This window comes from Triticum urartu, chromosome 7A, assembly GCF_056163025.1.
Source record: "Triticum urartu cultivar PI428250 chromosome 7A, HENAU_Tu73, whole genome shotgun sequence".
Taxonomy (NCBI): domain Eukaryota; kingdom Viridiplantae; phylum Streptophyta; class Magnoliopsida; order Poales; family Poaceae; genus Triticum; species Triticum urartu.
In genome coordinates this window covers 99,630,106-99,643,224 of record NC_141879.1, presented here as the reverse complement: position 1 = coordinate 99,643,224, position 13,119 = coordinate 99,630,106, and the positions used below count along the sequence as shown (strand labels likewise).

The 13,119-nt window shown below is 48.8% G+C and overlaps 1 protein-coding gene and 1 long non-coding RNA gene across 3 annotated transcripts; one reads left to right on the top strand and one right to left on the bottom strand.

Moving 5' to 3' along the window:
• The first annotated feature begins 114 nt into the window (after nucleotides 1-114).
• Nucleotides 115-3,021, top strand: LOC147958235 (uncharacterized). Of its 2 annotated transcripts, XR_015609836.1 has the most exons (7): nucleotides 115-1,395; nucleotides 1,570-1,734; nucleotides 1,936-1,987; nucleotides 2,078-2,121; nucleotides 2,338-2,394; nucleotides 2,506-2,582; nucleotides 2,671-3,021. It is a non-coding gene; the product is annotated as an uncharacterized LOC147958235 (long non-coding RNA). The 2 variants fall into 2 exon arrangements; XR_015609835.1 differs by having other exon boundaries at nucleotides 1,936-2,121.
• Nucleotides 3,022-4,951: 1,930 nt separating this feature from the next.
• On the bottom strand, nucleotides 4,952-12,370 carry LOC125524038 (protein ACCELERATED CELL DEATH 6). The gene is made up of 4 exons (XM_048689115.2): nucleotides 12,263-12,370; nucleotides 10,721-11,451; nucleotides 10,063-10,604; nucleotides 4,952-5,868 (listed from the first exon to the last, which is right to left on the bottom strand). Exons 2-4 carry the CDS (start codon nucleotides 11,403-11,405, stop codon nucleotides 5,185-5,187), a joined length of 1,911 nt encoding a protein of 636 aa, XP_048545072.1. The 5' UTR covers nucleotides 11,406-11,451; nucleotides 12,263-12,370; the 3' UTR covers nucleotides 4,952-5,184.
• Nucleotides 12,371-13,119: the final 749 nt, after the last annotated feature.

Genomic DNA, 13,119 nt, shown 5'->3' with positions numbered 1-13,119 from the left:
ACAAAATTTTTTTATAGAAAAGGAAGAATAACCTCGGCCTCTGCACCTGGACGATGCATGCAGCCATTTTATTAATTATTCACAAAGACCTTAAAAGCAGTACATTAGGTAGTCTGAAGCCACCATCTTAGCAACAACTGTCGCTACTCCTATCCACCTGATGAAGGTGTGCCCATAGCCCGAGCCTAATACCAAACAGACATCACACAAATGCCTAACACCTAAAGACAGAGGCCCTAACCAAGCCACATACCGGATTTGGGACACAAACTGTTCCGACGCACTCTTTGTATCGTCGCCGCCATCTTCCACCAATCCATCTTCAGAACAGAAACTAATGCATCGACCTTGCCAGGCCTCTTCTGCCATCAATGCCACCATGACGCCAGACAGCATCCTCCTCCTGACCGAGTCCATCTCTGCGCATCGGACTCCGAATCTCCACAGCGCCACGCTGCCGAGATCCGCTGCCATCAATGTATAAGATGAGGTACCGCTCCACCAAAGAAGTCGTCCTCTGTTCCCCGAGCCCATGTGTACCTCCAGGAATGACGCCCCCAAGGGGAAAACGACACTAGAGCGCCGCCGTCATCCTATCAACTGATCTAGGATTTTCCCCGGAGGTAGCAGAAAGTGGTCTTGAACTTCTCCACGACGATACCTTCAAGAAGTGAATGACGCAGACAGCGCCGCCATCGTCGGCCTTTGCAGTAGTCAAAAGCAAGTTTTCACCCAGATATGTTCGAAGAAACTCCATCTCTCGTGCACGGGCCGCCGCGTCCTGCGACGTCCCCGGGAGCGGGATCCCAAGATCCGCCGCCACCGGCGCCGCCACAAGGACCCACCACCCGGCCGTCATCCCTGAAGGGGACGGCGCCACCACCGTGCTCGGATCCGGCATCACGCCAACTCCTTCGCGGCCGCCCCCAATCACATCCGTGAAGGAGGATAGCCAACGCGAGCGCCCGCCACCGCTTAGGACCGCCGGACGGCGCCCGAGCCCGACCACCCGAAGGAGAGCCGATCTGGGGTGGGAAACCCCAGATCCGCCGCCGCCAGCCCCCGCAGCGTCGCCGGGATCCCATCGGGCCGCCGCCCGAGCGCGGCAACTCCGCCTCCATGCTGTACGCCCAGGGACACCGACGCATCTCAGCCAGAGGATCCCCTCATGAAGAAAGGAGGAGGGCCCGCCGTCCGCCGTCCGCCGGGCGAGCTTCGCTCGCCGGCCTCCTTCGGCGGCGGCGGGGAAGAAGGGGAGGAGGGAGGTCGAGGGCGGCGGCGGTTGGGGCGCCTGAGTCGCCCCCCTGGAGGCGACGCGAGCAAGCGCTCCGTTCCTAATGCCCCAAAAAAAGAGAGGATGAGACACTGATCTTTGCCACGGTGCCTATAGGACAAGTATATCTCGTTCCTTACTGCTCTGTTCTCGCTCAAAAATCACCAAAATTAGCATAAAGAGATAAACTTCCAATCCAGTGGCATCTCCAGTTCTTCCTGATAGTGCCTAGTGTTAATCTGTTAGGTGCAATGCTCCAGCTGAAATTCCTAATGATAATTTATCAATCCTTTCAGGCTGGAAAGTTAAAATCCATCAATGCTCTGTATGTTGGCGTAACTGCTGTGATGTGGAGTCCACAAAGGCTTCTTTCATGAGCATGACCGACGCAGTGGCAAATCAGATCACAGCACTCTAATACTGCAAATCCATAGAGCAGCATGAATGACATAGTGTTTCAGGTAAATTTGATGGAGACAAAACTCAACTTTGTACTTTCCTCATGCATGCATATAGCACTCTCAGAATCTATATATTATGGTTGATGTTATTTTATTTTGTAGCCTGGGCGAAACCCCCATTTTTATTAGCTTTTGGTAAACGAAAATAGTATCTCAAGATCTATTATCCTTGATTACTTACCTGCTAATTCCCTTGAGCAGGACAACCAGAAGTATGGTAGCAGCGGCGACTGCTGGTTCCTCTTGAGATCAGGTTACGTCGACCCAACCTACCAGCAGAACTCGGTCATGAAAAATCTTTTAGTTACATTTCTCATTTCTCCGACCAACGCCCCTTCTGCAGATATATTTCCTCCAAGCTTTCAAGGTGATCGGTCCATTTGGAAGGTATGCTCCATCTCTGTTTAATTTCATCCCCAACAATGCTCAAATCAAATGCACAAAGTACTTGATCTAGCCAAACCTCTGTTTTGCTTCACAAATCGATACGTAATTGCTTTGATGGCACTGCTTAATCTGAGGCGGAGAAAAAAAACGCTTCCATCATCTCCCCTCTCTGTATTTGTCAAGGATCACACTAGACACTGATTTCGTGTCTGTCAGGAATCAAGTGCCGGATGACGTCAGCTGCAGCACTGTTTCGTTCTTAAGCAAACGAGAGTAAGCAGATAACTACTCGTTCGGCTGCTCACTAATTTATGGATACCCTCTTGTGTGTATAGAGTACTTGTTTGGTATTCTGAAAATTATCTTGATTTGAACTCCTGTCAGAGTTCAGATACCACTCTTTGATGGGAGCGTCAAGAAAGTCCGAGCTGTTACGCAAATCCGTATGAATGTGTGCCCTGGTAAATCTCCCTACAAATTGGGTGGATGATATGCTGATAATATTCAGCTAAAATGCAACGCTAATGTGATCAATCAACGTAACTGCAGGTTGGGATCTCTGAAAGCATCCACAAAATGAAGGAACCAATGCCATGAACGTCAAGCAAAGTCAGAACTCATCACCACGGCATGTGATGACTGTAGTGTGGAAGTAGATGTAATATGTCAGAACTAGATTATGCTGTGACGACCGTCTCTTTCCCTAGAGATTTTTCTCTACATGTGTTGTGTCAGTGCAGGCAGATTTTTCTCGACACGTAGATGTCAGTAGGAATTTTTATTAGCCCTGCAAATGTGCAGATTGTACCTTGGCTGTGAGAGCGTCTGTGTGTGTTGGCATAGCCTGTCCGTGTGCGTGTCGTTGAGAATGTTTGGAATGGGAGTGTTTCGTCAGTTAAGGAAAACGCAAAGTCTGAATTCCCCTGTCTCCTTCTCTGCCCAGTCCCCTTTCTTCTTCTCTTCACGCATAGCAGGCCGAGTGTTAAAGGAATGAAGCAAAACTTGGGCTTATTTGAGGAGGGATAGTGCAACTGGCTAACACCGAGATACTTTCAAACTCTGGTATACTGAAGCTTGCCCCTAAAAAAATGCAAATCTGTAACGTGGAAGCAGAACTTACAAAATGGTCCTTCACAATTTACTTTGCTGCGATAACAATTCGTCTTCAGATCATGTTATTACGACTCTAAAACATAAACTATCTTTGGTGCGTTGAAAAATTCAGCTCCATCAGAATTCAGATACCCTTTCCTGGGCTTCATTTTTTTTTCTCCCTCTTCATTTGAAGTTCTTTATTCCGGTTGACATGTTTAGATTCCAGGATCTCAACGAACTGTGCATAACGTAGTGCAGTTCTAAGCATGCAAGTATGACTGGAGGTCTGAAGCGCCAAAATTAGTTAGGCGGCATATGTGCAGTGCAGACGTTCAAAATTATTTAACCGCGTGGACGTCGACTCCTCAAAACGGAGAGAAGAAAAGGTACGAGCTATAACCCTGAGGACGCACACGCTCTTGAGGAATCGGCAGTTGTTCTGGCGTGCTTCAAAACTTAGAGCCTTACTGAAGGTTGAAGACATAGTCTTTTTCTAGGGGGTTAGGTCTTCAAGGTAGAAAATGAAACTTGGTTGTGTTCTCGATCTAATTCAAAATATTTTCAAAACAACCCGCTTGGATCAAGAGCTAAGATCTTTACTCATGTGAAAGATCCAATGGACCTACTATAAATAGGGGACCATTGCGATAATTCGATCTGGAACCTGAGCTCAGATGCACCCAGTGAACAGTAAAATAAAAAAAGTAAAAAATCTATTTATTTTTTTTTGTGGTGAAAGATGCATGAGTGTGATGTTTCGTGCCAAATTTCAGAGCATTTGGGCATTTGAGCAGCTCTCAACAAAGAAGACAAAATCAAGTCTAAAGTCTAAACAGTAAACTTTTTTCTTTTTGCTGAGAGCTTATCAGATGTCCAAATGTTCTCAAATTTGGCATGAACATTACACATTCAATCATCTTTCACCACAAAAAAATGATTTTTTTAAATTTGTATAATATTTTAAATGATTTTACTGTTCATGTTGAGCCCGGGAACCAAATCGCTGCTTGTGGACCATTGCCTCTTTCCTTGCCTTCGTATGAGAGCAAAGTTACTAGAAAGAGTAGTTGGTCAAGAGAGGATCCACCCGAGTAAGTGTGTGTACACTCTTGTGTAATTGTTCCCGGTTGTAATAAAATTAAGAGCACTTGAGAAGTGCAAGTCTCGCTGCGTCCTCTTAACTTTTGTTTGTTTGTTTGAGGGAAGCGTCCTCTAACTATTTTTTAGTACACAATTGAGTTGTGGTTCAACTTGAGTGGCTCGGCCGCCCAAAATCACAAGAGACTTGCTCTAACATGAGCGGCCAACCGCCCAGAAGATAGTCTCGCTCTGACGTGAGTGGCTTGGCTGCCCAGAAGCTAATAGTGCATTTAGCAAGTGGAGTTTGTGGGTCCTCATATAGTGGGTTTAGGGTCACCACAAATCTCCACCGTTATCATAAATAAAATCACTAATAACTGGAGTCAGTGTTTATATTCCAATAACCTTATAATTGGAGTCGACATACTGAAATATATAGGTTGCAACCAAACATTTAAGCTAGCCGTCTTTGCTGGAATTCACGTGTATAGATAGACAGCTGCAAGCTTTGCGATTGAAGATAGAACTTTGAAAGAGAAATTGCACGCAGTTACAAACACAATAACTAACAGAAGAATAATTTATTACATATATACCGTCTGCAGCCAAACAGTAAGTCTTATAGAAGAGGAAACAGAAAGGATGACTGTTTGTTTCTTGGCTTGCATCAGCTTTTAATCATACGACACATACAGCTACATAAAAATCCAGTGGTCACAACGCAACTCACAGCCAACTTAGAAAGAGCAGAACCAAATGGACATAAGGAAACGAACATTGTGCAGATGAAGGTGTTGATGAAGTAGGAAACTGGCCAGTTCAGTGATCTTGAGGTACTTGAAGCTTGCCATGCGCGCACGTATGAGTGATGACCCCATCGTCAACTAATTAAAGGAATGATAACCCTATAATAGTCCCGGAGAGTACCAACACAGAAATTATCGTTCGACTAAATAGATATACGCGCGGAAGCACGGTGCGGCACCATTTTCGGGCACCAACCCTTTTGATCAAGGTCCGTACGCTAAGAAACAGCATGGCGGACATTGCGAGGTGCGGTAAAGTGGCTAGAATGGCAAATGCACAGGCAGTGATGGCGAACCTGAAACCAACTGGAGAAGCGACCACATAGACCCCCGACATAAAGACGGCGAGCATACACAGTGCGGCAAGCTCGAGTAACAGCCATCCAACTGCAAGGTGGTTGAAGCGTGTCCTCCTGTCCGCAACAGAAAAGCCTGCCAATGTGCAGCAAGACGTGGCTGCCGCCGAGAAGACAAATGCTAAGGCGTCCGAGACCATGAACGCTTTGTACACGTGCATCCTTGCTCTCCTGAGTGTGCTGCTCGGGTTGCTGGAATCGATATAGATTTTCGACACGTTGAAAGGGGCCGCAAATGCTACGTTCAGGATAAGCACCGCACAGACGGCCATGAGCCCAGCTGACTTGCTAATTGCTTCGGAATTCTTCTCCTTGTCAGCTTCTGTGAAGTTGGTAGAAAAATGATCCCGCCGACCAGTGCCATGTTCAGCCTTAGCAAGTAGAAGGTCATACGCTATCCATCGCCGGGGCTGGAATAAGAGGTGTAGTATAAGTCAGAGAACAGATGAATGTGATTGTAAGAGCATTCCAAAGAAAAAAGATACACGAACGAGTTACAAGAAGAGAGAAAATCCTAGCTACAAGATCATAGCCGTCTACTTCCTAAGGCTGAACGTACAATTAATAGGTGAAATTTCAGTTTTATATATGAAAAAAAATCCAAACTCACAATTATCTGCAGAAACCCCCTCTTGGTAGGGTTTCTACCTCCCACCATAGTTATATTCAGTTTTCTTGTAGTACATGAAAAGTACGTATGAGTATTCTTACGTGCATGACTCTCAAAGAACATTTGAACAGCCATGCAATAAATTAATCTTTTATATGACAAAGTGGCAAACACATCTCAATGGCAAACCAACTAGGAAAAATCTTGACAACACACGCGCGCACACCTTGAAGAAGATAAAACACGGTAGCTGTGCGGCACCAACGATCCACCACCACGGACGTGCCTCGTCCCACGCCGCCCTTGGACAACCAGCTCCCGACATATGGACACAGCGCACAGAGAGCGTGGAGCGCTGCCTTGGCCACTATCGTGTGGACAAGCGCTAGCGCGACCAGATCGCCGCCACCAGAAAGAACCTCCAAAAGAAGAACGGCCTTCCGCCCTTCCGCCGCAGTTTTCACATGGAAGCCCGCCATGCAACCATGTGGGACGCGTCCAATCTCAGGGTTGCTTGATGTCACCAGCGATCTCATGGAGATTCACGTCGTCAAACGTAGGCTTGAATTGATTAATGGAATTCTGTGTGCTTTTAGCGGTGTGTAGCCGTTGTCCACTAGAGGAAATAAAAACCCTAGAGCAGCTGGGGGCAATGTGTGAAGTGAGGGGCAAATGTCTGAATTTTGTGATTGTCTGATGGATTGCAACCTCACCGACTGGACTTTTCGGGTTAGGGCATCTCCAACGCCGGCCCTTAAACCTCCTGCATCCGTCTCGACCGCGCCGTACGGACCGTGAAAACCATCCAATGAAGCCCTGTATAGGTCCGCGACGTGGTCCGGACGTACTTTCTCTCGCAAACTGAAGACAAACGTGTGTGTGTGTGTGGGGGGGGGGGGGGGGGGGTGGGGGTGGGGGTGGAGGGGGGCTTTGCGGGAGTCCGGGTCGCTCCCAAGTTTGACCACACTAGCCCATCAAAAAAAACCACCCGCCCCTCCCGCACTTTCCATCCCACACGCTGCGCCAGATTCAAGCCGGTATTGATGCAGTGGTGATTTGACCGGACGGGAGGGCGGCGCTGACAGACGTGACTTCTCGGGCATCGTCGATTCAATGGGGACACCGCGTCTCGAGGAACCAAATGTGGCCGTTGTGCCGCATTGATGCGGGCTGGTCGTCCATTCGCATGGGCCTTACCGTGGCTATTTAAGCCGTGCGCCGGTGACGCACAGAGACGCACTCCCCCTCCCCCATTTCCATGCCCGAGCCCCTCCTCCTCTCCGACCCCAGCTGAGGCGATGTCAAAGTCGTGGTGCTCCGCGCCGGCAGGCGGAGTAGGTGGAAGCTCCTCCTCGGATGGTTCTTGGCACCGCCACCCTCGCTCTCCAGGCCCGTCGGCGCTCACGGCAGCCGGGTCCTCCATTGATGAGGAGGACCAGGTGCCGCCGCAGCAGCTGCCCCAACTCCTCAAGGAGGCCGCTCTGACGGACGAAGATTTCATCCATCAGATCAAGATAATGACGGAATGGTCGCTCTGTTACATGGGCCTGTCGCCGCCATCGCCGGTGTGCGTGAAGGAGTAGCCGTCGTGCCCGCCGCGCCGTTGCGTGAAGCGCGAGCCGGCATCCCCGCTCCGGCCTATGAAGGAGGAGTCAGCCTCACTCCAGCACAACCGTGGCGTCCAGATTGGACACCGCGTGAAGGAGGACCTGGCCTCGCACCGTGGCATCCAGATCGGACGTTGGGTCAAGGAGCCGGCGTCCCTGCCATGCAACCGGTATGGCCGCATGGACGCACCATCGTCGCCACCGCATCGCCATCAAGGAAGAGTTGCCGCCTGCGATCAAGAAGGCGCGGGGCCGCCTCCTCCACTAACTCGGAGGATGCAGTTACGGCGGTGCCTCGGGCTCGAGGGTCCTTGTCTCCAAGACAAAGCGTGCGGCTCGGAAGCAGGCGAGGTACGACCGGCGCAATGCATGTCGTCGCTCCGCGTTTGCCAAGAGCGACGTGGCGCCGGACTGGGTCTGCAACGACCCTAACATCGCCACCGCGTGGGCGCTCGACCGCTCCGAGACCACCGCGGAGACGGCCGCCAGGCGATGTCGCCGCCTTGACAGCGAGCTTGCCAAGATCGGCGAGGAGTGATCGCTTAACAACTGCTCCGCCAACGCCAGTGCGGCAAGGCCATCGCAAGGGCTCTGAAGGACATGTCGGCAATGGCCACGACGGCACTCCGCACGATGCAAGAGGAGGCGGAGCGGCTCCTCCACGAGCGGTGGGCAGCCGCCGAACAAGGCTACCATGGCCCTCCGGCGCCGTTCAGCCGCTGGAGGGACCACGACGACGACACCATTGGAGACAGCGGTGCGGCAAGGCAGGTTGGTCATCCGATATAGGGTTTTTTTTGTTTTTTTTTAAACTGTCAAAATATCGACATTTTATGTAAATTATGTCCGAACTCCAATGAAATCCGTCTGGTTCGATCGAATTTCGTCCAATTAGTTCAAACTGTTAGCTAGATGTATGCAGGCAACGTTGGATGACGGCCTCCCGCATTCATGTCCACGGTCCCTCCCTGTCCGCAGACGGATGCGAAAGAAAATTTACGGGTCGCTGTTGGAGATGCCCTTATGACTTCACTTGGAATAACAAGAGAGAAGGTGACATCTGTACAATATAACCAAGGTTGTGAAATCCCTTTGGCTCCTGAGTTGCTCTCCCGGGGCGACTCGTGGGTGACTAAACCCACACCGCCGTCATGCCTCTTCTCTCCCCCACTCCTTCCCTAACCCTCCACTAGTTTATAGAATACGCTTGCCACAACTACATTTTGGCAAGCCGCGCCAAAAATATTCTAAAATTTGAAGAAGAAAAATTCAGTGGCGGGTGTTGTCACCCGCCCGCCACACTTGCCTTCAATAAGATAATTCTTGCGAAATGTAGCAAAACAACCAAAATAGTTTGAAATTTGACCATGGGGCTTCCAATGGTGTACGCTAATCATGGAAAAAGGTTTGAAATTGAATTGATGTATAAAGGTTGACTTCAGTTAGGCAGACGGTGATTTTCGTTCAAAACCTTACACTTCGTCGAGGGTGTTCAGTTTGTATATGAAGTGCATCAAGTTTTACCCTAACGCTCAAAAAATTTCACTACAGCCCACAGGGGTCCTATGAAGGCACCATAGGATCTTCTCCGTGCTTCCCTTGGGGCTGGACGTACACGTCATCACGGTTGGTAGGTGCACAACCGGTGATGTGAGTGGTTGGCGTTGCGACTCGTGCAGTGACGATGGTGCTAGCGTGAAGACCTAGGTCGCGGCTTGTCCTTCTGATGTCGATGGTCTGATTCGTCAATGGGTGCGCCTATACTTGTTTCTCACTGTGACAGAGAAGTTGGAGCTGTGTGCGGCGGGGCCTCGGCGGCAACAATGACTCCATAGGGTGGTTTCATCAGAGGATGTGTTGGACTAGGTTGGTGCGAGGCTTCCAACTTTCTCTAGTGAAGCGCATCAACAAAATCGAAGTTGCCGGTCCTTGACGTCGGTGATCGACGTTTGGCTATGGCTGACGAGGTCCTTTCCTTGGTTCAGAGGGGTCTCGATGGGTCGTCGGTGGCGAAGTCGGAGTCGCTTGCTCGCGGAGAGGTGATGACAATGACATTGCAGACAACCTCGATGGTGTCGTCTCCTCGGTGGTGTGTGTGCTCTTGTGGGTGCCAGGTCGGCCGTAGTGCCCTTTTATGTAGGTGTGTTGTAACGGTATTCACCCGGGTTTCTGTTAATTAACCGGTCAACTTTATCCTATTTTTTTATTGAATCGCGCACTAAGGACAGCGTTTCAAAAAGAATGGCATGGCATTTTGTGGGATTGTTTTTTTAAAAGCGATATGATATCTTATTTCTTTGTCAGAAGTGCATGATGCAATCACACATTGACCATCTCTCCTCTAATAGAAAAAATATATTTAACAGAGAGAGACTATATGCACATACTTGCATAAATGACACGCCAGGTGGGATGCCCAAGGATGCAAGATCTCGAGGCGTGCACTCCTCCTTATTTATGGGACTCAAAAAGATCTGCCTCATCCCCAGTAACACTCGGAAGATGGACACATTTCCTTTCAATACAGCCAAATGAAGAGCCGTATTCCCATCTGCATCTCTGGTGTTAAGAATTCCTAGGAACCTTTGCCCTGAGCATACATACCTTACTACATTGTAATTTTTTTGCTGGACAGCAATGTGGAGGATGGTCTGGCCAAAGTTACTGCATGGCCAATAGCAATCGGGGCAATGCTCTAGCAACAGCTTGATCATGTCAAGACATCCATTAGCAGCTGCGACATGTATGGGCAGTGCTCCCTCGGCATCCCAGAGGTATCCAGCGCTTGCGTCCCTATCCAACAGAAGTTTTGCAGTAGCTGCGTACCTGGTCCTCCAGCGTGATGCCAAAAGGTGAAGTGGCGTGTTCCCATATAGATCAGTCTTCTTTATGAGGTTAGCATTCCACGCCACGAGATGTTCACTGATCTCTGCAATTGAGGAAGAACACACGCATATGCATACAGTGAGAAGAGAGTATGGTGTCGAAAGGAAGATGAGAAGAATTAGCTTATGTTTTGATTGGCGGTCGAGCTAGCACATGCACCTGTGCTGCGGTATCGAAGAAGAACTGCAGCATGCAGAGCTGTCTTCTTTTCAGGCCCAGCACAGGATGCCGCATATCTGTGATCTTGTGGCCTTTCAGTGAGGAGCTGAACCATTTCAAGGTTGCCTAGAGTTGTAGCCAAATATAGAGGAGAAACACCTTCGTTATCCTCTATTTGCACTAGAGCACGGCATCTGCATCTGTCCCTAATGTATTGCACGTTGACATCCGCCGCGATCAATCTACTCGCGACTTGTCTGTTCCCCCGCCGCACTGCGTCGTGCAAACATGTTTCCCCGTTGCACTTTCTTTCACTGAGAAGTTCCATTTGCTTCTCAGGGCTTCCAGACATCGGTATGAGAAGATTGATCATCTCGGGTTCCTCGGTGGCAGCCGCACAGTGCAAGGGAGTCTCCCCTCTCCTGTTCTTCGCTGCTACATCCACTAACATGGCCCATCCATTGGAAATGGCACGCACTAGTTCAACATGCTCTAGTCTTGCTGCAATATGGAGCACTCCGTCCCAATCAGATGTCACTCCTTGGAGAAGCCTGGATGTCCTTGGAGGTGGCTGGTTTTCATCTTGCAAAAGTTCATTAAATCGCTGTACATTGCCTTCTGTTACTGCCCTTCGCAGATTATAGTCCATCATGTGCCTTTCTGACTTGTGCTGAATGTCTTCCATTCTCACGTCACCTTCGCTATTGAACAGAGTGTCTGCGATTCAATTACTGAAGAACTTGTGTTAAAATAGCACTACGAGTAATTACAGTTACAACCATCATGATTCATGGTAGACAAGTAAAAGATAACTCGTTAGGATGTACTACTACAATCTGAGTCAATTGACTTCAAACTACAAAACATACTATTCCTCTAGCTAATTCCCCGTCCTTCCGTAGAGGTATCCAATACTAAGAGCCTGATTCGTCTGTAGCCAACTTTTGCCATGCTAATCTTGAGGCAAGCCAAAGTCAGGGCTCGCCACTATTTCGCAAAAGAAAATCAAGCACAGGCCCAACTAGCTGCTAGCTCTCTGCTAGTTCCTGATCTTGTCTTCGATGTTCAGTGCATAATACTCCTTCTTGGAGCTTGCTTGAAGAGATCAAGGAGGAACACATGGTTCCTGGCCCCTTGTGGCTACGATTTGCTAGTTTTAGATCACTACTTTAGTGATCTAGACGCTCTTATATTCTTTACGGAGGGAGTATATGCTAGGAAGACTTTATTTCGCCATTTCGATGAAACATCGCCACGAAATTTCAAACTAGAAGCAGATCATTACGACCCTACCAGAAACAGCAACAAGATAAATTTTGAGACAAACTCACCGATATATATATATAGAGCTCTCCAATCCTATATCCTAGAATCCATACTGAATAGGAAGGAAGCCTAACATTTTACAAGATGCAAAGCAATAGTACAGGACAATAATATTTTTCTGGTGGCCCTGTTCACAAAGGCAATTGATCTGCATTGAGTATAAAGATAGCACAAATCTTTTGTAAGAAGAGATATTATGAAGTTCAAATAACTTACAAGGCAGCTTTGAGGTAGGAAAGAAGAGCGTCCGAAAGTCATAACAAGCCCGAGCGCGGCACCTCTGTTAAACGTAGCAAGTTGCAAAGGCATGTTAGCAAGTACAAATCTCTTGGCCTTTCAGATCTTAAGTAGAGTCAAGTAGCCAAACAGCAAGGATAACAGTGGACGGACGTTTAAAAAAAGATGCTTAAAGATATTATTATAACTTGATTAGTTTAACCATCTTCAGTACCTAACACCGAGGGCCAAGATGCAAGACAAACGCGCGGTAAACTGTGCACATGTACACATCGTGTGAGAATAATCAAGCATCATTGTTTTAGCTAGGTGATAAGGACGTAGGGTTGTTCCTTAGCTTTTTTTTTTAAAAGGAGGGTTGTTCCTTAGCTAGCTAAGTCAGTTTCCTAATCTGAAGCATCTCAAATTGACGGTGTTTTTAGGACCATTGAGCTAGCCCTGAGATCCAACAACCTATCAAGACAAAATTAAGGGTGGTGATTAGGGCTGAACACGAGCCGAGCAGGTCCAGCCCGAGCAGCTCGTCTTGTGCACAGCTAATGTGTGTGCAAGCCGGTGCTTGCGTGCGTGGGGGCGGCGGACACTTGGCTAGGCACCATACGAGGGACGAACGGCGGCATCGGCGCGTCCGCCGTCGGTGCCGAGAGCGAGCCGTCCAGTGTCGGGCGCGGCGAGGACGACGGCGACATCCGGCGCGACAAGGAGGACGACGGCTACACTCTACACAATCAAGTAGAAGCATTCATCCCTTCATCCTTCTAGCTAGCCCTACATCCATCCATGCATCCATCACATGCGTGCGCAGGCATGCAGGGAGCATGTGTGGTGTCGTCTGC

Coding starts and splice junctions, on each gene's coding strand:
- LOC125524038 (XM_048689115.2), bottom strand. CDS start 11,405: ATGGAAGACATTCAGCACAAGTCAGAAAGGCACATGATGGACTATAAT. Junction 10,605..10,720: donor TCTTCGATACCGCAGCACAG/GTGCATGTGCTA, acceptor CCTCAATTGCAG/AGATCAGTGAACATCTCGTG. Junction 5,869..10,062: donor CTGGCGTGTCATTTATGCAA/GTATGTGCATAT, acceptor CTCTTATTCCAG/CCCCGGCGATGGATAGCGTA.